We start from the raw sequence: 27,980 nt of genomic DNA, 5'->3' as shown, positions 1-27,980 counted from the left end.
TTTATATAATTATTTATAATACTTCTATAATAATTTATACGTTTGTAGCATAACTAATAGATTAGTTATATTTTATTTATTATGCAGTAATTATTTTAATGTGTTGTTTATTTATTTATATTTAAATATGTTTAAACTCCTTTTAATGTTAGAAATGGAAACGTAATCCTATATGATCACTCTGTATAGCCCTTAGAACACGTATTGTTCTCATTTTGTCTATATAACCATTTTCTAGTTAGAAGAAAAGCCCAATTCTGTCACTTTCTAAATTGCCCACAAGGTGGCAAGATAGCCTAAGATATTAGTACGCTTTCCTATAGAGAAAGATTAATTGTTCAATGCATATGTGTAAGATGAGTAATAGCATCTAATTACATTACATATTTGTTGTGTTCATATGCTAATAATGTATATTATAGTGTGTGTGTGTGTGTGTGTGTGTGTGTGTGTGTGTGTGTGTGTGTGAACCTGAATGCACACCAACTAACATGAATGCAGAAAGTTTTGTGTGAGCGGTAGGTTTAGGTGTAGGGTTGGTGCAGGGCGATGAAATATAGAATAGTTTGTACAGTATAAAAACCATTACACCTAGAGTCCCCACAAGGAAAGCAAACCAGACATAGCAGGCTTTCATAAGGGTTTCGAATCCACATTCAACAGTAACTCCTGTGTCACATTCTTCAGTCTGACGTCTAACCCCACAGTTTTAGATCACGTGGCATTCAGGGTTTGTATTAGATAGATATTATAATACTCATAATAGCAGGCCAGTCATCCGGTGAGTAACAGTCTGCATCCACAGGTTCCCTTCGCAGTCAATATCACGCTATGAACTGGCAGCATGGCTGTCATTTTGCATAATATTGTATCACAAATGTGCAAACTGCTCTCACTCAGACCAACAGTTATAATCAGCTAATGGCTCAGACTCCCTGCATTTGAAGGTCAGCGCATCTATTAGCATACTATTATTTCTGAACTCCGCCATTTAAGAAATGCCATAATTGGAGCATTACATGAATATGTTCAAAATAGCATACTAGCATACTCTTACTGTTTCTGCATTTCTGTCATACTGTGCACAGTGTGTAAAACAGAGCACACTGTGTGAATACTGCATCCCACAATGCAATGTGCTCAGCTTGACGTTGTATTTCCAGTGATAAATGAACACCATCATGATTTTTAAGGTGGCTGGCTCATAATACTAGCATACAGCACAATAAATACTGTATACTGCCTACTATTCTTATAATAAATATTAATTATTATTAATTTTATATAATATGCTGATATATTATTTGCATTTGCAATCCAAAACAAATGGTTCAAGAAGATAATAATGTCAATGAACTGGTGAAATTTATTAATAATTAGTAATAAATTATATTAATGAATTATTATTATTATTATTATTTCATGCTTATATATAGCCTAGGCTATTTATCCATATATTAATGTTAATATCTTCTTGGCACATTTGCTCAAATTGCAAAGAGTAAATATGAATGAATTTTATTTCATATATTAATATTAATGAATATATTAATAATTAGTTTATATAGTTATATAGTTTTAGTTATATAAAATTAATATAAATTAATAATATTAATTCAACCATATAAACGCACACACACACAAGACTGCAAAAATGGATTTTAAATTACAAAAAAAAACGAATAATATGATATTATATATGATTTTAATAATTAATGTTCATTATAATAATAATATTGTTAATAATTAAAATAGTATTATAATTAATAAAGCATTATTATAATCTTGTTGACTTGATCAGACTGTATGCAAAAATTACAAATAAGTCAAGTTTAATATTAAATATTTTATTATGAACTTATTTAAAAACGAATTATTGAAAATATAATTCATATTTAGATATTTAACAATTATGTACACACATAGTTGACACATCTGATCAGATTGCAAAAAGTGGATTACAAATATTCAAATATTTTATAAGATATAATTTATTAATAGTTCATATTTGGTGTAGCAATTAAATATTAATACTAACCTATATAATATTAAGTTTTGTTATTTAATCATTAATTCTTATAATAAATATAATTTATTATTAATTATGATTTGTATTTGTTATTGTATTTTTGCAGTTTCATGTGAGTTTACACAAATTTGTATTAAAAATGTTAAAAATTATACTCAAAATATTTATTTCCGAGATCATAACAGGACTCCAGTCGCTGAAGAATACATGACGTAGTGATATCATCGGCGAAATATGCTTATTGTTACATACGGTTTGACATATTATTTTCTCACACACAGTATGCAGTGCATAGATATGTATACATAATATCTATGATGCAGTGTATGCACCTTTTTCACATTTCCGGCTTTCTCAGCAGCAGAAGTCGTCACAGTTGGGTAAACTTCTATAGCAGTGAATGGGAGACTACCACACATATATTTTTTGCATTCCCATTTGCTAAACTAGCAAAAGAAAAACTCCATGATAGTGTTTTCACGACTTTGGAGGATTTTTTTTTTTTTTTTGAGCTTCTGTTTTTTTTTATTTTATTATCATTTTTTTTTATTGCAAGTATAAACACTTAACATTCAACAATTAATGTAACATTGGATGACATTATGAATACAAAAATTATATAGGAAGACAAAGAAGAAGAAAAAAAAAAAAGGAAAAAAAAATACATAGATAAAACAAAAAAATACAGAGGTAGTAAATCAAAATTATGTACCATTCAGCAGATCATTATACAGTTTCACAAATTTGACACTTTTTTTGGTATTAATATTTTTTAGTGTTATAATTAAGTAGTTAAAGTCACAAAGAAAATTATGTAATTTTGGAGATGTTGAAGAAAATTTACATTTATGAATATAATATTTTCCCAATAAAATAAATACATTTCCTATATATTCTATGTTATGTTTACAATGTGAAAAATAACAAAATATATCACACATAGTAACATCAATGTCTACATTAAATTTTAAAGAAAATAATTTTGACACGTCATACCAAAATTCCTTAACAAGGGGGCATTTGAAAAAAAGATGATCAATAGACTCAATGCTGACATTACAGAAATTACAATTCAGATGAGGATTACCAAATTTGGATGTAATCTCATTTGTGGGGTATATATTATGCAAAATCTTTAAATGTAATTCTTTTACTTTGTTGGGGACACAGAATTTATAAGGTAAGAGCCATGCTTTTTTTCCAATTAATCTTATCTATTAAAGAATTCCAAAAAAAAAAAAATCCCTTCGGAGTTGTTCTTTTCCTTGACTGAAACACATTTCTTATAATTTTATTATTACATTTTGGGACATAAATGCACTTGTCATCAACCAAAAAAATCGGTTCCCTTTTTACAATCACTTCAAATGATAGATGACATTTCATTAAGTGAACAAGACCATTAGGTATAGCTTTAACAATTGTAAGAAATTCCTTATGAACCACAGGGAAATTGTAATTAAACACGAAATCACAGTAAGAGTAAACATTCCCTTAAGGATCTAGTATATCACAAAGATAATTAATACCTTTTTCATGCCAATTCTTAAGAAAAATCGACTTGTTCTTTACTAAAATACTTTCGTTGTTCCATAGCTTCACTTTATGCGGGGAGAAATTGTGAACAAAACAAAGTTTCCATGCCAAAAGTGCCTGTTCATGGAAAAACTTTGGAGGATTTACGATGCTGATGACCGTTGAAATGCGTCATCAAGCGCAGGGAAGTGATTGGCGTCATAATAATGATTGACGCCCGTTTAAGCCAATCACCGTTCGCTCTGACGTCACTGCGACCAATGGACTGTGAGCAGCGCTTCGGTGGGCGGATTTGATTCTGTCCGTGAATACTGAATACGCACCGAGAGACGAGTGAAGAAACCGGCACGGCTGTCTAAAAGAGCGACATTCTCATAACCTACGGTGTAATATTACTAGCGTTACTGTCGGAAATCATTCTGTTTAGCTTGTCGAGTTTGAAATGTTACAGTTTAGGTTCTCGAGGGCGTTAAAGGAGTTCTGCAAGCCCAGTCTAAGGCGCCTTTGGAAAAATAATACAGATAATACAGCAGCCACCGGAGGATGCGCGTCTTCATACAGACGATCCCTGTGCATGCAGACAGATGCGGCCAACGAGAAGTGAGTAGAGCTCAAAACCTGCTTGATAAGAGGGGGGTTGATTGATAGCAGGTTTGGTTTCACTTTAAAATTTGGTGGATTTCATTCATTCATTCATATGGGGGCCCCACATTCCCTACACATGATTCCTAGGCCTAGTTCACGATGATGGATGTGGGGATTTTTCTGGTATATTTATAGCTTTAGATATTTTAGATGAACTGTAAGGTGGTCGAGATGTTTAGGACAGAGTGCACAAAGAGAAAGAGCTTGTACAATGGATGGGGGGCCAAATTCCCAGAGGCGTGCGTCTCTGATGTCCTCTGTGAATAATCGGAAAGGTTGGGCTTTTAAGGGTGGGTTTTGATACATTTGAAGCATTTTTTAAAATTGAAACAATGCATTTCTTGGTATGAATCAGGATAATGGGCCTTTGGAATGTTCTAGAATCTTTCAGATATTTCTAACCAAAATATTTGAGAGGAGACCAAATGTTAAGAATCAGTAACTGATCAACCTGTATTGACTATTCTATTTTTAAAAAGGTCTTTATTTGCATAAATTAATGGTAGACTAATTAAAATCAGCTGATGATGTCAATCCTTGTCTAATTCTAAAATCAAGCTGACAGCTTTAAGAAATTCTATATTCTATATTTTATTAAATTGTAAAATGTTTAATTAAAGCGTTTTTCATATTATAATTATTGTATATTTTAATATTTAAAATTGTAACATTTTTATTAAAAATATTATATGTATGTAAATGCATTGCTAAGAACTTCATTTGGACAACTTTAAAGGCGATTTTTCACCCTCAGATTCCAGTATTTCAAATAGGTGTATCTCTGCCAAATATTGTCCTATCCTAACAAACCACACATCAATGGAAAGCTAGTAGCACACAGGACATACTATTTGCAATTGATTTTAGGAAAGTTTGTTGTTAGCATGTTGCTATGCTAACGTTAATATTTAACAAAAAAAAGCACACAAGAGATACGATTTGCAATTGATTTCAGTAGAGTTGCTGCTAGCATGTTGTTAACCTAACATTAATACTCAAAAAAGCAAGTAGCACAGGAGATATGATTTGAAATTTATTTTAGGAGATTTTGCTGTTAGCATGTTGCTAAGCTAACATTGTAATACGCAGATAAGGAAGTAGCACACAGAGGAATTTGATTTACAATTGATTTCAGTAGTTGCTGTTAGCATGTTGCTAAGCTAACATTAATACTCGAAGCAAGTAACATCAGGAGATATGATTTGCAATTGATTTTAGGAAAGTTTGCTATTAGCATGTTGCTAAGCTAACAACATAAAATTTAATTCACAATTGCTTTCAGTAGTTTGCATTTAGCATGTTGGTAAGCTAACAGTAAAGGCCCGTTCACACCAAGGACGATAACTATAAAGATAACGATAAAGATATAGTTCTAAAAATCGTTCTCAATATTAAAGAATAGCAGAGTCCACACCACAACTATGACGATAAAGACAAAGAGAAACGATATCATTGGAATCACTTTCAAAACGATTTTTCTCCAGCTGATGAACGATAAAAAATTGACAGCCAATCAGAATCCATCCTACTGTAACGAGCTCGAGAATTTAAAGCGACAGACGCGCGTGCGCTTAGAATAAACAGACGATATTGTTCGCTGGTGTGGACGCTAATATCGTTATCTTTATAGTTATCTTTATAGTTATCATTCTTGGTGTGAACGGGGCTTAATACATTAAGCATTAAAATATGTAAATATTAAGTAAAATAGTTTGTTTTAATTAGATTAAACTATTTTTAGAATAACTAAAAGTACTGTAATGAAGTATTAGTATATTATGGATATCATCCACCATCTTGAATGGATTTTTCCACTGAGCAGTGCATTCTGGGATTGGTATTTCCACATAAAATTAAGCCAAATTAAGTGTCTTAGAAGCCAGCATGATTATTGTTTCCTTTACAACAGTGGTTCTCAACAGTAGAACAGTTATTTTTTTAACAAGTTACAAAAATAACAATAAAATAGTGACACTGACATTAAGCCTGAAAACATCTCATCTGACAGCAGGTACTGAAGCGCATTTTTCTCTGGCACACTTTTCTTAAACTGCATCTGGCAGAAGTGTCAACAGCTTTCACGCACGTCTTTCAAAATAAAAGTCTCTCATCAGAAAACCATTTAGAATTAGGCCTACGTTTTTGTTGTAAATGTTGTTTCTTCATCTGCACATTCTGCAACCCTCTCAGAGCGGTCTTGCGACCCACCAGTTGAGAAACACTGCTTTAGAACAGTCTTTTCAGAATCACACATATGGTGCCTAAAATGTTGCCTATGTAGTCGGCACACAAGGATTTGGAACACACCTTAGTAATTATCATTAGAGATTGGCATAAACTGGTTGTCACTGACAACCTCACATTCAGCCAGATGCTAAATTAATTCTGTGAAGTCAGCCCTTCTTTTTTTAGCCCAGCTGTTTGGTTCATTGATTGAACACACCAATAGTTCATTGGTGAACCCGATATTCTTTTAATCTCTTTCTCTACACATCAAACTTTCGCTTTCATTGTGTTCATAAGCATCATATAATGCTCTCAGGCATGTTAGCAGGGCCTCAATCTTATTCTCTACTCTGTAATGCGTGGGTGTCAGGTTTCTGTCCTGAGGGAGTTTACCCAGCATGTGGCCTCTTGATAGCTTCATTTTTACACCAGACAAAGCGTGTTTATTCAAATGTATTTGCACCAGATAATTGGTGTTATGACTTTGATTTTTCACCTGGCAGACGATAAACAGGGCGAAAAAATCCCATGTTTACATTTAATCTCCAGAACACTATAGCAACCACACTGGCAACCAATCAGAGCAGCCTAGCATTATATGGGTGAATTTTTTTTTTCATATGATGTTGCTAAAAATAACATTTTTTTGTGTATTTGGTATAATGAAATGTGTTTATGCGGTTTAAGGTTAAAAAAACATTATTTTCCACATAATGTACATTATTGTTGCTCCTCTATGCCCCGCCTTTCTGAAACGCGTCGATTTTTACAAAGCTCATCGGTCTGAAAAGCGAGGTGTACGCTGATTGGCCAGCTATCCAGTGCGTTGTGATTGGCTGAATACCTCAAGCGTGTGATGTTAATGTTACGCCCCTTACCATATTGTGATGCCGTCTCCCGGCACGACGTGACAAAACCAATAAAACCCATTACAAACGAGGCATTTGTTGCATCCAGTGGGGACATAATTACTGATTATAATGACTTATACTGTGTTTTTACGCTTTGCGTTGCGTATCGCGCCGCATAAACATAAAACCATGTCTGCATTTGTGATCGGAGAAACGACAAACAACAAGCGCTACTCACGTTTGAATCATCAGTGGCAAATTCTTTAAATATAAAAAATGTACTTACAGGCTGTGAGTCAGAAGCGCCAGACTGTCCTTGCAAAGTTGGAACTGCCCCACTTTATAGAACAGCCTTTGAGCACAGACCCATTGTATGCTACTCTGCAGTTTCAGGAAACAGTCTTCCATAAAATGTGTCACATAGCGTCATACACGCCGGGCTTGAGTGAGCGGAGGCGGCCTTGAGAACGGCGCGGCCGGCGGATTCAACGAAGGAGCGTCCGGCGGTCATGCGGCAACCACATGTGACGACCCCGGGCTGGACACTGCTTCGTCCACGGTGAAAGCCGATCCGGCAATCCACAGCACGAAGTTGATGTATTTCCTCAGCAACCAGGTTACGCCTTCTTTCTTTGCGTGAACATTTGGGCGGTGTTATGCAAATCTTCCCACACAGTGATGTAGACATGTGGGGGCGTGTTTAAACGAGGCGTTTTAGGAGGGCGTGGACAAGTCTTAACTTTTATAAAGAATATCTCTTTGGATTTGAGACTTTAGTCTTTGCAACTTTACAGATCTTCTTTATGCACCAAGAGCTTGTAACACTCCAAAGAGAAAGGAAAAATTGAAATCCCATCATATGACCCCTTTAAATGTTGATTACCGATACATTTTGAATCCCAAATTTCAAATAAACTCAAGCATTGAAATATTATCCAATATTATAGCATTTATTGTTGCACTGCAAAAAATTGCAAACGAAATCTAGTCATTTCTAAAGGAATCAGCAAAATTGGGAGTTTCGCTTGATGGTGTAAATGTTTCTACAATTTTGCCCGAAAATTTTCGCCAAAAGTTCACTAATTCTGCTGCACTTACAAACCTAGCTTACAAAAAGAGTTAAAAATCACATTCTGAAGGCCCTTTCACACCAATAACAAACTGTAATGATAACTAAATTTATAAAGTTTTAATAATCGCTGTAATTTTATTGGAATACGGAGGTCAATTATAACAATAATGGCGCAGAGAAACAATATCGTTAGAATCACTTTCAGAATGATTCTTTCTTGCTGATGAACAATAAAAACTTTGACAGCCAATCAGAATCCATCCAACTCGCACATTTAAAGTGGCAGATGACAAATCTGCAGTGCGAGATTATAATAAAAAGAACATTATCGTCGTTTAGTGTGGGCTAAATTGACCAATTGATCAATTAAAAATATGCCTTTTTAGATATCAGTAATTTGAACCATATATTGTGCATATGTCATTTTCATACTGATTTATACTAAAATAAATGCTAATTTTACTTAGTTAAGTGGTTTTTGTTGGTCTCAACGCAAACCCTGTGAACACTAAAGGGAGTGTAAAATGAATCACCTCATACTCCCTGACATCCGAGGTTTATCTGACATGACGGCACCAGCTGACACATGAGTCAGTGTGTGTGTGTGTGTGTGTGTGTGTGTGTGTGTCACGCTGGCATCTCTGCATGCATTGCTGCAGTGAAATTGTGCCAGTTTGTGCCCACCATCTTGAGCCAAATGAATCCTGCGAACAGTGAATGGAAATAGTAATTTCACTTTTTTTTTGTTTTTTTTGTGTGTATAGTGGGATATTCGATTAGAAAACCATGGTAATACCATACCACGGTATTTTTCAGTTTGTGGCAGCTGGTTCATTTTCTGGTGTTTTAGTTGCTGCAGGCCAAAATATGTTGCAGTGGATCTATAAGCATGCGATTCTATGTGAATATCAGCTGTTTTGCTGGTTGTTTGACCAATTCTTGTTGAAGTGGAAGAAGATAATGAAGATATTGTTACAGAATCATTTCACTTACACGTGTTCACACACACACACACACACAGCTGTCCCCGCAAGGACGTTTTGATATGGTTTGCAATTCTTCTGGAGGCATTTTCAGACATTTCCCCACATAAACATAAAACCTTCTCTTACAAATACACAAATATTACACACGTAGCCTATGTCTCTTTCTCTAATTTTTTACCTGCCACACAGACACACTCTTTTTAAAATATTCACATTGTACTTGAATATGGTAATCATTCAGTACCGTGGTACCACCACAGTACTTTTTATAAGGGTCTGTACGTTGTTTACAAGTAGATTAGCAAAAAAGAAAAAGAAAAAAAAACACTTATAAGAGGTAGACGTATTATGTTTTGAAAAATGGTGACACTTTAAATTAGAAGTATAATTGTTTATACATTTCAGAAGCAATCCAGTGGGGATGCTAATCAACTTTTCTCATCTCACATAACTCATCCCATCATTAAAGCAAATAAACGGTGTGTTTATTTAGCTGTGTCATCAAGTGGATTATTTCCAGTGTGTTTGTGTGTAAAAATAGCGGCATCAGAGATTACGTTTGGCGTGGTGCATTAGCGAGGATCAGAACTGAGACCTTGCTAGGAAGTGAAGGCTTATCTCGCCTTTGGGACGGGAGGGGTGGCTGCTCTCGTCAGGTTACGTTAGGCCTGTCACGATAACAACTTTTTATTGTGCGATATATTGCCCCAGAAATAATTGCGATAAGCGATATTATTGTCATTTTAAAGACCATTTTATGCCACTGACTATATAATCATAATGTAACAGCATAATAATGCAATAAGGCCTACACACTTCCAAATGACAACAAACTTTTAATTTTTAAGAATATTTAGATCATGGAAATTAAGTATCAAAATATTAGATACCTTAAAAAACCTGAATAAAAAGTGCAAAGTAAGTAGAAAAAAATTAAAATGTCTTGTCTGGAGATTTTTCCATCTACAGATTTTCCCTGACCTTCTTTTCTCTGTAAATTAAGGGTGCACACTATTGCTGAAAAACACAAACTTGATGAAACTTTTTTTGTAGAAGCATTTTTTAAATTTGAACTAGCACCTCATGACTACACCACGTTATGTACGAGAAGCTGCAAAAGACACTGGCACAAGTGGAATGTACAAAACATGGTGACATTAATTTTTTAAGTAAATATAATGGGCGATATATTGCATCACCAAAAATTATTGAAGTCATGCACATATATTGTGCGATAAGTTGATACAGTATATTGATTATTGCGACAGGCCTAGGTTACGTGTCCTAGTTTAATGCCTTGCCAGGTCATCAGAGCGCTGGCTGTGTTTGTACACAATAGTGTGTGTCTGATAGCTTTTTATCAATAGTCTGGACCAGTGTTGGTGTAACGCATTACAAGTTACGTAATCAGATTACTTTTTTCAAGTAACTAGTAAAGTAACGCATTACTTTTAAATTTAGAACAATATACAACAATATTCACTGACATGCCCGTCCCTGTGTTGAGAGAAATGGGGAGTGAGGCTGAGGCATATTCATTTCACTTTTGGTGTGAAAGGGCCTTTACAATTGCCAAATATATTACCTTTGGTTTTTTGTTATTAAAAACAAATAAGCAAGCCCAGCCCAGGTGAAAAAAAGTAATGCAAAAGTAACATAATGCATTACTGTCCATAAAAAGTAACTGAGTAATGCAATTAGTTACTTTTTATGGAGTAACTCCATATTGTAATGTATTACTTTTAAAAGTTTTAAAAGACGCTTGCGATCCTCAGTCAGTATTACTCTGTCATATCCAAGATCATGATTGAAGTTGAGAGATGTTTGCAGTGTCCGGTCCTAGCCTAGGCTAGGAACAGTCTTCCCTTATCTGTGAGATCTGTGTCTTCCGTATGTGATTTTAAATCTAAGTTACAGTCTCATCTTTTGTTGTGTTTAATTGTGCTTTATAAAGAAATGAAATGAAATGAAAAGTAACTTTCCCCAGCACTGGTCTGGACTGTAGGCTGAAATCTCCAAAACCGATTTATCAACCAAAATTTGAATGTTTTGAGATTTATTTCCCCTCTGTGTCATTTCCAAAAGCTATAAACAATAGTATAATTAGTAGTATCATTAAAATAATTCTTGTTATAATTTGATTTGCGCTTTGTGGGTCTGTCATTAACTAACCTAGTATCTCTATTTTAATTAAATCAGAGGTCAGTTTGTTTTTAGAAACTGCATAAATAATACATATGCATTCCTATGTGTTTATTTATTTTTCCAGTGTTTTATATGTCTGGATGTCTAATTCATTTCTGTTTTTTCTTTTTCTTTCTCTCTCTCTCTCTCTCTCTCTCTCTCTCTCTCTCTCTCGGTTGTCTGCATACTTTGCATTTGTTGTGTAAGTATCTGGTTCATTTTATTTGGTGTTTTTTTTTCTTTCTTCCAGTTATTTCTTACAAAACGCTATGCTTGGTTTTCCCCGCTGAAGAACATTCCCATTCTGTGTTCTAGAACCATATGTATCATCCCGAAATGACATCACAAAGGTCTTGAGCCGCTATTGGTGGCCATTGTTTCAACCCACAATGTATTTAGAACAGTATTTTTCCACCAACGTAAATAATGTCCAGACACTCTTAAGTTCATTTCTGGATGGTTTGTGGTCAGACTGTAAACCAGAGTGCTTTCAAAGCCTGTATTGTGTAGCTATCCCAGAATGCAATCCATTGGAACTTCTGGATCTACTGTAGGAAGTCCTTGGACATGTTATTCCCAAATGCTTTACTTGGCTCCTGCTTAACATGTTAACTTTCGCAAACCTGAATAATGTTAAATAACCACCTTTTCTAACAGACTAACCTTTTTTCTGAGAAAAAAAATGGGTTTCAGATGATCTCACAATGTCAGTCAGGGGTAAAACGCATTTTCCCTTCACTCGTCCCTTAAGCAGATATGCTTATGTTGATGTGATCTAGCTAACTAACAATTAATCACTTTAACCCAATTCTAAATACCTTGCGTAGCAAGATTCTCCTCAAACTGTTGATCTTCCTTGACAGTTTAAAAAATAGAGAAAACTGACCAAGAAGAAGACGCTAATGGCACCCCTAATGGCAGACTTTGAGAATGCGACTTTTTACTTGCATAGAGTATATTTTGGGTCTGACATTTTTTGAAAATTACAAAGAAGATGAAATTGGTTTAATTCAAAAACAACTTTGTTATCCAATCTGAAACCTACTGACTGGCATTTTGCGAGTAATAATTCTGAAACTAAAATGACATGGAATTTCAGTACGACATCTCCTGCTGCTGATAAACCCTTTTTGTTGAGTATACCGTCTATTTTAGTTTTCTGTCTGCTTACTGTATTCTCTGTGTATCTGTTCACATCACAGGAGAAGGAAGGCAGGCATTTTGCCCAGCCTGGAAGATCTGCTGTTTTACACCATTGCAGATGGCCAGGAGAAAATTCCAGCTCACAAATTTACCACGGTAAAACCAAACACCAGCTGGCCAAGAAGAGCAAGGCCATCGCTACCATATCTCTTATAACACATATCTTGGTTTATAGACCAAATAGTTGTCAGTTTTCAAGTTCATTGGGTTTTAAACAAAACAAGATTTGTTGTAAATTTAGGCTAAATGTTGTTGTTTTTCAGGCCCTGAAAGCCACAGGTCTGCGTACTGGAGACCCTCGTCTTAAGGAGTGTATGGAGATGTTAAAAGTCACCCTGAAGACCACATCAGATGGTGCTCTGGATCGACATCTCTTCAAAAAGTAAATAAATGGGCAATATTAAACTTAACCCTGTTTGCTTAAAGGATGAAATGACAACTGACTTAGTTTTTTGTTTAATAAGAATATATTGGCTGTAGTGTTTTTTTTTCTAGTTCCTGGATGATTTTTGAGCATCCATTTAACATATTTAGCCTTTAAACATGAAGTTGCTGCAGTCAGTGTACTATTGAGATGGCTGAAACCCGTCGCTGTTACTTAAAGGGTTAGTTCACCCAAAAATGAAAATTCTGTCATTAATTACTCACCCTCATGTCGTTTCAAACCCTTAAGACCTTCGTTCATCTTCGGAACACAAATTAAGATATTTTTGATGGAATCTGAGAGCTGTCTGACCCTCCCATAGACAGCAACGCAACTGAAATGTTCCCAAGTCCAGAAACGTAGCAAGGAGATCGGTAAAATAATCCATGTGACATCAGTGGTTCAACCGCAATTATACGAAGCTACGAGAATACTTTTTGTGCGCAAAAAAAAAAAAAAAAAACCGAGTTTATTCAACAATTTGTCTCCTCCGCATCACCCTGTATACAGCGTATGCTGTTCTGTCAGCTGCGTCATGCTGGATCTGTTTCCTACGTAGTTGTGATTTGATCTGAACGGAAACAGCGTATTCGTGTGACGGATGTAAGCATGAGCTTTCATAGATCAGCCATTTTCCAAGGACACATCAAATCAGGGGTCACTGAGTTTGTAAAGGCCTGTTATAGTCCTGCAGTATATTAATTTAGTTTCACTCAGAAAATAGAGAAAAATGGCTTAAGGCCTGAACATAGCATCATATCAGGTTTATTATTATTGTTTCTAAAACTAAAACCATTAAAAATATATATATTTTGGTTAACTGAAATTTTTTTAATACTAAAATAACTAAAACTACATCAACTACTTATTTAAAACGTAAAAATACAAATGATAAACACAACAAAATTACTAAAACTTACAGTGAAAATGGAAAATCTAAAAATAAAATCCAATTAAAAAACATTAACTATAATAGTAGATTAAGTAATACTAAAATAACACTGCATCATACAGGGTTTTTTGGGGGGATTTTATTATTTTTATTATTTTTTTGAGTGATATTGTAGTTGTCAGTGACGATATTGTATTCAGTATTTAATCTTTTTTTTTTTTATGTAAGTGTTCATGTTTGTTTGGATTTGGATGAACATACTGATGCTAATAAAGATAAATCATAATCTTCACTTTTCTCTTCCTACAGGTGTGTGCAAAGCAACATTGTGTTGCTAACGCAGGCATTCCGGAAAAAGTTTGTCATTCCTGACTTTCAGTCATTCACCTCTCACATCGATCAAATTTATGAGAGTGCTAAATCACTGTCGGGTGGCCAGGTACAGTTATAAGATAAGATAATCCAACACAGTGTGAATCTCTGATACTATTTGTTTTTTACAGATTATTTTACATTCTGTTTTGTCACATTTTTATTGTATTAGGTGGCAGATTACATTCCTCAGCTAGCTAAATTTAGCCCTAATCTCTGGGGCGTTGCCCTGTGCACTGTAGATGGCCAACGGTGAGATTTCTGTCTTTAGTACAATTGCTACATTGTTTTGATTTCGCTTCATTTTTGTTAATATTTTCTAGTAAACATAATTTGATTTCTCAAACATTTATGCCGAGCTCTGTTGAAAATCTAAACCGGATGTTTTGTGTGTTACAGGTACACGGCGGGTGACACGAAAGTTCCATTTTGTCTGCAATCGTGTGTGAAACCATTAAAATACGCAGTTGCTGTTCACGATCACGGCACTGAATACGTGCACCGATTTATAGGGAAGGAACCCAGCGGTCTGCGTTTCAACAAACTCTTTCTTAACGAAGATGGTAATTTCATAATGCAAAAACTAAAAAAGGAATAGTTCACCCAAAAATGAAAATTTGCTAAAAAAAATAAAATGTACTCACTCTTAGGCCACCCAAGACGTAGATGAGTTTGTTTTGTTCACCTGAACAGGTTTGGAGAAATGGATCCTGTGCAGTGAATGGGTGCCGTCAGAATGAGAGTCCAAACAGCTGATAAAAACATCACAATAATCCACAAGTAATCCACCCCAGTCCATCAGTTAACATCTAGTGAATTGAAAATCTGCATGTTTGTAATAAACAAATCCTTCGTTAAGGTTTTTTTTAATTTTTTTTATTAAACTGGTGCATGAGGCCAAAATACCCATTATCCATAATAATGCTTCCTCGAGTGAAAAAGTCCATCTCCTGTTGTCCTCTCACATCAAAATCCACCTACATATTTGTTTAGAACTCTTTTGGACTGTTTTTGCTTGTAAACGGTGCTTGATCTGTGCAGATTTCTTTCCTGATTCAAACGAGATGACTGTTTCACTGGAAAAAGCAATATTATTAATAGAGAACTCGTATTGTAGCCAAAAGCAAAGGTTAAAATGAAAAAACTCTTAATGATGGATTTGTTTCTTATAAACACACAACTTTTGGTTTCACAAGATGTGTTTACTGATGGACTGAAGTGGTGTGGATTGTTTGTGGATTAATGTAATGTTTTTATCAGCTGTTTGGACTCTCATTCTGACGGCACCCATTCACTGCAGAGGATCCATTGATGAGCAAGTGATGCAATGCTAAATTTATCCAAACCTGTTCCAGTGAAAAAACAAACTCGTCTACAGCTTGGATGGCCTGAGGGTGAGTACATTTCCAGAAAACTTTCATTTTTGGGTGAACTGTTCCTTTAATGTTCCCAAAAACAAGCTTCATACGCTCACAGTCATCTTTGTTTATTGATTCATTCATCTACTTTTTCAGATAAACCTCATAATCCCATGGTAAACGCTGGCGCCATAGTTTGCACTTCTCTCCTCAAGGTAAACCACATTCTCATCTTTACATCCTTTTTTTGATAAAATGGGGGCCCAAAACTGCTATAGCTGTGCTTGTTCAAGAGAATTCCTGTGTTTTTCCTAATTTGATAACCTAAAAGTGCCTTGCCGAATGTTTAGCTTGATGTGTTTGTGGATGTTTGACATGAGAACGGATCAGAGGGACGAATGGATTTAATCTGATTACTTTCCCTCTCTCATCAGATTAAGGTTATGAATAATCACGCTGAAAGGATTATATTGAAGAGAGAAACGGAAATGGGATGGGGGAAGATAAGGGAAAAAGAGCAAACCGATGCGAGAAAGAACGAATTTGAAAGAGCAATGTGATTGAAGAATGACCACTTTAGAAACAAAACGAGAGATGAGAGGAAGACAAAATACGCTATATAAATATCAAATGTTTTTATTCTTCTGAGAGCAGTCAGAATGTTAGAAAATAGTCACAATCTGTAGTTAGCATCCTTGCTAAAACCTCCATTAGAAATGCAGGGCTTTGTTTACCTGTTAACACTATTATAAACAATATTGCAAACATGTACAAGTATGTGTTTATAACAAGCTAACTTTTTTTAGTAATTGATGAATTTGTGATGACCGTCTGTGGTGTTAAAGGTAAATCCTCTGCATGATACGCATCTTTCTCAGGCCTGTCGAGATGGTAATATGTGATGTCTGTGTGAAGGCTTTTTGTGGTTTTATTGTTGTTGCGTATTTTACAGCATTAGGAACTGTGGGAAATTTTGACCCTCCAACATGTCAATGACGTTGGTAATTTCCCTTTCATTTATTTGTTTTTCCTCATTGAACAAATTTCAAACCAAGCTAACGCTAAGCTACATTAGCGCAAGTCTGACAAATTCATTGCTTTGACAGAAAATCAAATGTAATTTTGTTTAATTACTTCAGAATCCAGCTTTATTTTTGTTTTAATTTTTAGTCTTTTTAACTTAAAAATTCAAGTATTTAGTAAGATACAGTACTATTTTTGTGTGTAAATAAACATTTCTTCAATGTGGAAAAAATGTATTTTAGAGCCTCAAATCAATGCATTACATGAGTTTCTTTAGAACTCTACTAAAACATACTTACAGACAGCACACAGTTCAAATTACTTGACAATTTAGTGTTTTTTAAACTTTTAGTTTTGTCTGATTTTTCCACACCCCTTTAACAACTTACATTTGTGATTCCACAGCAATAATAGTACTTACTTGGACACAAACACTGTTTGCCTTTATTTCTTTCAATGATGTTACTCAAATCTAGTGAGCTAGAATCCTTTATTTTTTCCATTCTTCATTTGAAATGCTTCTCAAGCTGTAGAGATTTTTTTTAACTTCAACTGTCAATCTAATTTATAGAATCTCAGTCTATAATGGCTATGTATAAATATTGTGTTAGTTTAATAATGTTTCCTTTAACCGGAATGGCTATGCATTAAGAAGTTTGTGTGTAACTCTACAAAACAATTTGTTTCAATGATATAACACATTCATGCCGTTTCTTTTTGACTTTCAGCAAAGCGTAAGCAACGCTGAGAAGTTTGACTATGTAAGTATAATAGTACAGTATAACTCTTTTTAGATTTTTACTGTTTATAATTTTGAGAGCTGCTGTGTTTAATGAAGTGTTTTGTTTTAGGTGATGAACTTTATGAAGAACTTGGCAGGAAATGAATATGTTGGTTTTAGCAATGCTACGTAAGTGTTTTTTGATGCTGATAGCAGTGAAATTTCATTATTCTCAATATCAGATATTTCTCAATTAAGTAAATATTTAAGTAAACAGTCAATTATATTATAAACAACATACAGTAGAAACAAATAGCAAACAATAGAGTACAAATATCTAACAGTAGTATTCAAATGAACATTTCAAAATTTAAAATACAAAAGTAATCAAATATGTTAAATAAATCTATCAATATCAAAACACAATCAACTGAAAACATTTTTTGTGAATAAAACAGATTATTGAAGTATGTTAAAAAATTCACATTTAAGTTTGTTGCTTGCCATTTCTTTGTAATTGTTTATGAAATTTACCAGTAGTATCTGTGAAAATTGAAGAAAGTTGTTTTATTGTCATTTAAAATTAAAGTTCTTTCTGTAAGTACTTTCTTGTTGTTAGGTTTCAGTCAGAGCGACTGTCAGGTGACAGAAACTTTGCCATTGGTTACTACTTGAAGGAAAAGAAGGTATGCGTTTAAACATTTTATAGCAATTAGGGACCATTGACAATTCACTAAAAACATTAGTTTTTATTTCCCCCCCCCCATTCTTCCAGTGTTTCCCAGAGGGTACAGATATGATCTCCATCCTGGACCTTTACTTCCAGGTTAGTAGAAGTTAAACAGCCTTTTTTGCACACAGTTTTTCAATTTGGAAATGAATGTTGAATATGTGCATAGACATGTAGGCTTCCAACAATTAAGAAATGTATTATTACTTTTTTTTATAGTAACAAATACAGAAAAAATATGCTGGTTAAAGTATGGTTACTGTTTTGAAATTTTACTGAATAGTCAAACTTAAAGAAAGTTAAAAAGATTCCACATTTAACTTGTTACTTATTTTCCGCATTAACACATTACTACATTAAATTGATTTTGTAGGATTTTGTAAGTATTTTACACCATTTTTTTCAATAGTTACAACAAAGAATGAAAGGAATAGTTCACCAAAAAATGTAAATTAGAATTGAAAATGTACTCACCCTCAGGCCATCCAAGTTTTTTTTTTTTTTCATCTGAACAGATTTGGAGAAGTTTAGCATTCCATCACTTGCTCACCAATGGATCCTCTGCAGTGAATGGGTGCCGTCAGAATGAGAGTCTGAACAGCTGAGAAAAACATCACAATAATACACACCACTCCAGTCCATCAGTTAGATTAAAAGTTGCATGTTTGTAATAAACTACTCCATCATTAAGACATTTTTAACTTCAAACCATTGTTTCCAGCTAAAATACGAGTCCTCTATCCATAATATTGCTTCTTCCAGTGAAATAGTCGTCTCGTCTGAATCAGGAGAGAAATTTGCACAGGTCAAGCACCGTTTTACAAGTGAAAACAGTCCAAAACAGTTGTAAACAATTATGTTGGTGGATTTTGAGGTGAGAGGACAACGGGATGGACTTTTTCACTGGAGGAAGCACTGGTAGTTTAGCTGGAAGCAATGGTTTGAAGTTAAAACCTCTTAATGATGGATTGGTTTGTTACAAACATGCAGCTTTTTGCTTCAAGATGTTAATTGATGGACTGGAGGGGTGTGGATTATTGTGGATTATGTTTTTAACAGCTGTTTGGACTCTCATTCTTACGGCACCCATTCACTGCAGAGGATCCATAGGAGCAAATGATCCAAGATCTACATCTCGGGTGGCCTGAGGGTAATTTTTCAGCATAATATTTTATTTTTGGGTGAACTATTCCTTTAAACATTCTGTGCTATTATGTGTATTTATTTATTTCAATTAAATATTTAGATGCAGTATGCAAATGTTAATATTTAAATATCAGAAAATATATGATTTAAATGTTTTTGTTTTGTTTCTTTAGCTGTGCTCCATTGAGGTAACCTGCGAAAGTGCCAGTGTGATGGCAGCTACCCTGGCGAACGGCGGCTTCTGTCCAATCACGGGCGAGCGTGTGCTGAACCCCGAGGCTGTACGAGATACTCTGAGTCTCATGCACTCCTGCGGCATGTACGACTTCTCTGGACAGTTCGCTTTCCATGTGAGTTTCACATGTCCACACATGGGGAAATGTCTGATGGTTTTATGTTCAATGTAAGAAAAACATGTTCACAGTCTGCAACAAACTCAGGTTGTGTGTTGTACTGTAGGTTGGTCTCCCGGCTAAATCAGGTGTTTCTGGAGGCATCCTGCTGGTGGTCCCCAATGTGATGGGCATTATGTGTTGGTCTCCTCCTCTTGACAAATTGGGCAATAGTGTGCGAGGAATCCAGTTTTGCACGGTAATAAATCTATATCATCTCAGCTAATGTATTGTTACAATGGTGGCTTTCTTGCTCACATTGATTGAAGTCTTCTTTTTCTTTCAGGATCTGCTCCAGCTCTTTAATTTCCACAACTATGATAATTTACGGCATTTTGCCAAGAAACTGGATCCACGCCGAGAGGGCGGAGACCAGCGGGTGAGTGACAGATCCGACCTTCCAACCACAGAAATCATGCAACTGATGCAACTAGGGGTGGGCAATAACCATTCTAAATATTTGAATGTTGTTGTACAAAACAAATAATGATGCAGTTTATTATCTAATGCAATTCAATTTGTGCATTAAGCATGGCTTAAGCATCCATTAACTTTTTGGGGCCACTGTATATCCCACCTCTAGGTGCAACTTATGCAAAGGATCCTGTTACTGTGACAATGAGAGTGTGTGCGTATGTTTTGATGTATGTGTTCTGACAAACCAAATAATGCTAACTATCCTGCAATGTTAACCTGTATTATTGAACATTTCACTTCTCTTAGCGAATGCATATTTCTTTTCTTCTTCATTGTCTGCCCTCTGCTGGAGGACCAGCATACTCTCTGCTTTTAAACTCCACTTCCATCCATGTGCCTCAATTTAGGATGCTAAATATTTTACTGCTTGACTTACATAAAATAATTAGTATAAAATAATTATGGACATTATGCCTCTTTACTTCAAAATAACACCTGATTAACTGGCTTGCTTAAGTTTCCACTGTTTCCCTGTTTTCTTCTTTCTCTGCCATCTATACTAATCCAAGCAGCAAATTCCATAATGAAATAATCTAATCTGATAATCTATCCGTGTCCGTATTGGTTGAACCGCAGCAACAGCAGCAGCAGAATCTCGAACCGCTGGACTATACAAGCCTTCAGAAGGAACTAGCGCTCGCTGACAAAGTGTGGAAAAAGGTCTGTCCTTCTGAAACGAGCGAGGACAGTTCTTCCACTGTAGTCTATAGGATGGAAAGCGTGGCGGAAAGAAACTAGAAGAGACAACAGCGCACACCCTTCCTTCCATGTTTTGTCAGCCCATCATCCAGTCATTTTCTTTGGTTTTTCAGTCTTTGGCATTAGAGAGGCTGTTTTGTTTTTGGTTTGGTTTGGTTTGTTGTTTGTTTTGTTTTGTTTTGCTTTGTTTTAGTTGATTTTGTGTTTTGTTTTGCCTTTTTTAACATTTTTTATTGGATTGTATTTTGTTTTGTTTTAGTTGGGATTGATTTGTTTTGTTTTTTTGTTATTGTTTTGTTATTTATTTGTTTGTGGAGGTTTTGTAGTTTTTTGTCTGAAATGCACACTATAAAGCAAGCCAAAGACCTTTAAACCTTACGTGCAATTTTTTGATGTTACAGTTAGGGGAATCAGTAAGGCCCAAACAATGCAATATGATATCAATATCTGGGTAACGATACAGTAATATTGTGATTCTTTGTTCATTGTATTTTGATTAAAAACTGTAAAAATTAAGACCGTCATATGTTTACTGTTTTCCCCCACCTTTCGTTAAAATACTTGTTCCTATACTTATTTAATGTGATGAGATATCTGGCCTCTGAGAAGAGAAGTAAATTATTCATTGGCTACTGAACCAACCGAACACAGCAACATGAAAATTTCAGGAAGCCTGTTTAAAAACAATAAGTACTTTTGCAGTTCTTTTTGTTTCTGCTAGCTGCTCAAAAATTACACATCTTTCCAAGAACATTTCTAAGAAAACTGATGCATAACCAACAAATACCTTCATAAGAACTATTCTTTACGTTTACAGTTTATTTATTTATTTATTTTTTGTACATAATTACGCCAAAGACCTTTAAACCTTACGTGCAATTTTTTGATGTTACAGTTAGGGGAATCAGTAAGGCCCAAACAATGCAATATGATATCAATATCTGGGTAACGATACAGTAATATTGTGATTCTTTGTTCATTGTATTTTGATTAAAAACTGTAAAAATTAAGACCGTCATATGTTTACTGTTTTCCCCCACCTTTCGTTAAAATACTTGTTCCTATACTTATTTAATGTGATGAGATATCTGGCCTCTGAGAAGAGAAGTAAATTATTCATTGGCTACTGAACCAACCGAACACAGCAACATGAAAATTTCAGGAAGCCTGTTTAAAAACAATAAGTACTTTTGCAGTTCTTTTTGTTTCTGCTAGCTGCTCAAAAATTACACATCTTTCCAAGAACATTTCTAAGAAAACTGATGCATAACCAACAAATACCTTCATAAGAACTATTCTTTACGTTTACAGTTTATTTATTTATTTATTTATTTTTTGTACATAATTAAGTTATGCTCTTTCGTTGACCCCCTTTTTTACCTAATGTGTCTAAATTTTTGTTTAAATGTTTAAACGAAATGTTTAAATGTGTCTAAATGTATTTTGAATGTAAGTTTTGGTGCAGGTTCTGTTAACTTATTTCAGGCAGTATTGGGGTTCAAGTGAAGAAATGCTTGTAAATGGATTTGAAAGAACTGTTTAATGTAGACAGTCAAAATCTGTGACTTTTGATAATACTGAAATAAAGCCAGTCACTTGAAAGCAAGAAGATCTTATAAATAAAATAAAACATCAAGTAGTCAGTTTAAATGATAGCAAGTGTAAAACATTTCTCAATGGGAAGTAACTTTTAATTACTTTAATTTTAAAGTGTGACTTTATAAATTCCAGTCCTTTGGGTTTAGTCTAGCAGCCGCAATGTTTTATTATGTGTAAATCATAAAAGGAAGGAGTTTAGACATTGTATAAGAACAAACCAAACAAGTGATTAACACTAACCAGAGCGAAACTGGTCGACTGTGATCAGGTAAAGTAACGATTGTGTGACTAGTGGTTTCACAATGCAAATTTAATCCTGTGCTCAAATCATCTACATCTGTAACCCAGTTTTCACTTGAATTAAATATTTACTGTAGGTATTTTGTTATACTGTCAGTTTAAGGACTCACTTGTCATTTCTGACACTGTGCCAATCCATGAATGTACTTAAAAAGTACTGAATTAAAAGTTACTTCCCATTGAGAAATGTTTTACACTTGCTATCATTTAAACGGACTACTTGAACTTGATGTTTTGTTTTATTTATAAGATTTTCTTGCTTTCAAGTGACTGGCTTTATTTCAGTATTATAATTGACTTTATGAAATGTGACTTAATGTGAAAAATTTGCAACTTTTTAAAAACCATTTGTTTGTGCCAATAAGATTATCTCCTTTAAACTAGGTTGACTTGTTTTTATTTTGTCATGTGGTTTAATAAATGATTGATAAACACAAATTTTATTTATCTCTGTGTTTTTTGTTTCTTTATCCCTGTTTTGAAAACATTTAAACTGTTGTTTAAGTATGTGTTAGTTTTGTTTCATGAGTTGACTTTGATGTCATTTTTTGCACCCCCCAAATGCGACCCAGTTGTATCTTTTAGCGATTTGTGCTAAGTTGGCAACGCTATGATTTTGTCCTGATGTTGTTAATGTACCACAAACGACTCCTCTGTTTTCTTCCAGGTCAAGTCGGTTATCAACCTGCTGTTTGCGGCCTACACAGGAGACGTGTCAGCTCTGAGAAGGTACCACACCACTAATAAGTCACTTTTTTTATTTTTGCATTTCTGAACACAATTTGCAATTTAAACCTTGAGTTTCTGCCTACTTCATGTATGTTTGCACTTTGCGCAGGTTTGCGCTATCGTCGATGGATATGGAGCAGAGAGATTACGACTCTCGGACGGCCCTTCATGTAGCTGCTGCTGAAGGTGGAGTGCCAGGAACTCATCAAACTCTGCAACTGTTGATATTATCATGTGCTTCAACCCCCAGACTTCTGACTAGTTGTTTGTTTCCTCTGCCTGACCTAATTTTCTCTATGTGCAGAGTGGAAATCTTGCTAATGTGCCCTTTTGTGGGTTTCAGGTCACACTGAGGTTGTGCGTTTTCTCCTAGAGGCTTGTAAGGTGAACCCAGTGCCCAGAGACAGGTATGCATGTGAAATACTACAACACTGAGCCTATTTTGTAACAACACTGTTAAAAATGCCTATATGAAAGGTAGGTCACAAAATATAGCAAGACTGTTGCAAAACTGCAATATTATAGTATGTTCTCAAAGTTGTATTCAAGAAATTGTCTCGGAGACCATCTTGATTTGTTTATTGTCAGCCATTTTGAATATATTTTCATACATATTTTCATATAGTCGAATGCATTTATGTGTCTATTCACTGTGCTTAACTATCCGTTAATTTATCAAATAGATAAGTCACTATCAAAATAGAACAAATCTCAAATAGAACACCTTCTCCAGTTAAGAAAAACATATTAATAGTTGTGGATAGTATAATATTGTGAATGTAACACTATCACAGTGGTTACAGTTAATCATTTTTTATTAAATAAATTTTTTTACATTAATGCTGAAGTTTTATTAGTTTTATCAATTTAATTTATAATTCGAATACATTTTTTTACATTTATATAAAGTAAATATTTAAAAAATACTTCTATTCTAAAATTGCTATAAAATTAAAGCCATATGTATAAATAAGTTATGTTCCAAATTTGAAGTTGATATAAAAAAAATTAGAGGTTCCTATGAGATTTTGTTTAGGCGTTATACCAAAAATAGCCACCGGGTAACTCCCAAACTCCAGCAGAGTGGAAATCTTGCTAATGTGCCCTTTTGTGGGTTTCAGGTCACACTGAGGTTGTGCGTTTTCTCCTAGAGGCTTGTAAGGTGAACCCAGTGCCCAGAGACAGGTATGCATGTGAAATACTACAACACTGAGCCTATTTTGTAACAACACTGTTAAAAATGCCTATATGAAAGGTAGGTCACAAAATATAGCAAGACTGTTGCAAAACTGCAATATTATAGTATGTTCTCAAAGTTGTATTCAAGAAATTGTCTCGGAGACCATCTTGATTTGTTTATTGTCAGCCATTTTGAATATATTTTCATACATATTTTCATATAGTCGAATGCATTTATGTGTCTATTCACTGTGCTTAACTATCCGTTAATTTATCAAATAGATAAGTCACTATCAAAATAGAACAAATCTCAAATAGAACACCTTCTCCAGTTAAGAAAAACATATTAATAGTTGTGGATAGTATAATATTGTGAATGTAACACTATCACAGTGGTTACAGTTAATCATTTTTTATTAAATAAATTTTTTTACATTAATGCTGAAGTTTTATTAGTTTTATCAATTTAATTTATAATTCGAATACATTTTTTTACATTTATATAAAGTAAATATTTAAAAAATACTTCTATTCTAAAATTGCTATAAAATTAAAGCCATATGTATAAATAAGTTATGTTCCAAATTTGAAGTTGATATAAAAAAAATTAGAGGTTCCTATGAGATTTTGTTTAGGCGTTATACCAAAAATAGCCCCCAACTCCCAAACTCCATAGAATGCTTTTTTAAATGTAATTTTCTGTCACAAATGTATACATTCCTCTCTCAATTTTACTTCTATCACAAAAGAAAACCAAATATGGAATTTTGAGACTCAGTGCTTTCCAACGATATGTATTTTGTCAAGATTATAAAAAGTTTAGATTGTAAAATACCGTAATATATTTTGTAATATGACACTTGACACCACCCACTAAGGGGGAGGAGACGGCTAAAAGATTTAAAAGTACCTTTTCCATGGTAACGCAATGTCTGATTTCAAAATGGTTTTCGCAGGATTCATTTTGAGCTTTTCAACTAATTTTAAGCTTTCAAATTATATATAATTTATGATGATTACTAAAATATATGAGAGGGAAAAAAGACAACGAAAAAAAGAGCACCAGCCTTTATTAATCTATTATGGAAGTTCTGGTACAAGTGCACTGGAGGGTTTAAAAGCAGAAGCTTGTATTTTAAGCTTCATAAATTGAGTAAAAAGTTTTTTTTTTTAGTTGATCTATGAAGTTTAATGTTAGGAATCATATATTCTTGATGTTTGTGATGTATGTCCACCCCCATCGACTTCCATTTGAGTTTGTTTTTTATTTTTCACACAAAGAAATGACTAATAAACAGTAATAAACAGCACACAACATGTTGTTCCTTTAAACCAGGGCTGCCCAAACTTGGTCCTGGAGGGCCGGTGTCCTGCAGAGTTTAGCTCCAACTTGCCTCAACACAACTGCCTTTAAGTTTCTAGTATGCCTAGTAAGAGCTTGATTAGCTGGTTCAGGTGTGTTTAATTGGGGTTGGAGCTAAAATCTTAAGGACACCGGACCTCCAGGACCGAGTTTGGGCAGCCCTGCTTTAAACTTACCGTTTGATCCCTGTACAGGTGGGGTAACACTCCCATGGACGAGGCCATTCATTTTGGCCATCACGACGTCGTAACGATCCTGCAGGACTATCACAACGCTTACAGCCCTAAGGAGACCACTGCCGACAGCGACAAGGAGACGGCCGAGAAGAATCTGGACGGGATGCTGTAGAGATGATCTGTTGCTTTAAAACACTCCAGTTTTTTCCCAGTGAGTCTGTGTGTCTGAGGTACGCATTTGAGAAGAAAACATGCAAAACACAAAAAAAGCCTTTGGGCCCCTTTACCCTGTGTTGTGGTGTTTGTGTGTGTGTGTGATGTGTAACTGCCCTTAACATGGTCATTTTGTTTTATCTTACCCTCGGGGGAATGTAGCCTCATAAAGGTCTTATTTAGCCGTATCTTTACATAAATATACTATATAAATTGAATATACTCAATACATGTATATAGTTAATGTATATTCATTTATGGTTTGAGAACCTTCATAGATGTATAATGATGTCAGATATTTAAGAAAAGATATCTAGGAGAAGGCAGCTTGACTGGAGAGCGTAGCATTGGAAGGCATGTGTCATTCTGATATTTTTTTAACCTTTTTCTTTATCCTCTACTTTAGTCTTCATTTAGTTATCAACATGTAGTTATTTATGTGTATCATCTTGTGAATATGTTTCAAATGACACTTCTTTGATTGTCAAAAAAAATTGCATTTCTATTTAATTTTTTTGTTTGCTTTGTTTTTCAATATCTTTCTTAATCAAATTAAAGTAACACTTTACATGAAGTTTTTCAAAATACGTTTTACAAATACAGTTAACATTAGTTAATTTAGGTATCATACTAATAAACATAATTTATTAATCTAAGCAATTAAAAAAAATATTCTTGTTCATTTGTTAATTCATATTGGTTCAAGATATTTTGTACTATTAATTTAAAATCAAATTAAAATGTAGAATCTGTAGAGAATTAATATCTGTAAAAATGAACAAATAACCAAGATTAATAAATGTTGTAAAAGTATTATTGTTCATTCATGACACACATCTACCTAATGTTAACTAACTGAAACCTATTGGGAAGTGTTACTGAAATTACTTTTAAGCACTAGAAGGACCTTTTTCGATTTTACTGTATTTGATATCTATGTGCTTAATGTCAACGAATGAAACTTATTGTAAAGTCTTACCAAAATTACTTCAAAGCACTAGAAGGTCCATTTTCCACCTGCCCATTCATTATACTACAAGAATTTCCTGTATTTGATACCTATATGCTTTACAATAAGTTTCGTTTATGGTAACGAATTGAAACTTATTGTAAAGTGTGTCCAAAATTACTTTAAAGCACTAGAAGGACAATTTTTATACCTGCCTGTTCAGTGTACTACAGGAATTTCCTGTATTTGATAGCCATCTAACTAATGTTAACAAATTGAAACTTATTGTAGTGTTACTTTACAATTATTTTAAAGCACCAAGAGCACCCATTCATTGTGCTACAGGAATTCCTTGTATTTGATACCTGTATGCTTAACTAATATTAACTGAAACTTATTGTAAACTGTCACCATAATTACTTTAAAGCACTAGAAGGACCATTTTCATGAACCTGCCGGTTCATTGTACTACAGGAATTGCCTGTATTTTGGTGCCTTTATACTTT

General features: G+C 34.3%; 1 protein-coding gene across 4 annotated transcripts; it reads left to right on the top strand.

The window, feature by feature from the left end:
* The first annotated feature begins 3,862 nt into the window (after positions 1-3,862).
* Positions 3,863-27,280, top strand: LOC107653599 (glutaminase kidney isoform, mitochondrial-like). 4 transcript variants are annotated; one of them, XM_016440345.1, is made up of 18 exons: positions 3,863-4,165; positions 12,738-12,828; positions 12,996-13,114; positions 14,358-14,487; positions 14,593-14,672; positions 14,820-14,983; positions 15,935-15,993; positions 17,530-17,562; positions 17,653-17,711; positions 18,142-18,208; positions 18,298-18,348; positions 19,572-19,748; positions 19,858-19,989; positions 20,077-20,169; positions 23,533-23,594; positions 23,704-23,780; positions 23,938-24,001; positions 26,331-27,280. In XM_016440345.1, exons 1-18 carry the CDS (start codon positions 4,008-4,010, stop codon positions 26,482-26,484), a joined length of 1,770 nt encoding a protein of 589 aa, XP_016295831.1. In that variant the 5' UTR covers positions 3,863-4,007; the 3' UTR covers positions 26,485-27,280. The 4 variants fall into 4 exon arrangements, with proteins under 4 accessions (XP_016295831.1, XP_016295830.1, XP_016295834.1 ...); XM_016440344.1 differs by having other exon boundaries at positions 12,732-12,828; XM_016440348.1 differs by lacking the exons at positions 23,533-23,594; positions 23,704-23,780; positions 23,938-24,001; positions 26,331-27,280 and adding an exon at positions 20,850-21,114 and having other exon boundaries at positions 12,732-12,828.
* The last annotated feature ends 700 nt before the right edge of the window (positions 27,281-27,980 follow it).

This window comes from Sinocyclocheilus anshuiensis, unplaced genomic scaffold (assembly GCF_001515605.1).
Source record: "Sinocyclocheilus anshuiensis isolate Anshui unplaced genomic scaffold, SAMN03320099.WGS_v1.1 scaffold1079, whole genome shotgun sequence".
Taxonomy (NCBI): Eukaryota; Metazoa; Chordata; class Actinopteri; order Cypriniformes; family Cyprinidae; genus Sinocyclocheilus; species Sinocyclocheilus anshuiensis.
This window is presented reverse-complemented; position numbering and strand designations above follow the sequence as displayed.

Coding starts and splice junctions, on each gene's coding strand:
- LOC107653599 (XM_016440344.1), top strand. CDS start 4,008: ATGTTACAGTTTAGGTTCTCGAGGGCGTTAAAGGAGTTCTGCAAGCCC. Junction 15,994..17,529: donor TTTGCACTTCTCTCCTCAAG/GTAAACCACATT, acceptor TTTGACTTTCAG/CAAAGCGTAAGCAACGCTGA. Junction 24,002..26,330: donor AACCCAGTGCCCAGAGACAG/GTATGCATGTGA, acceptor ATCCCTGTACAG/GTGGGGTAACACTCCCATGG.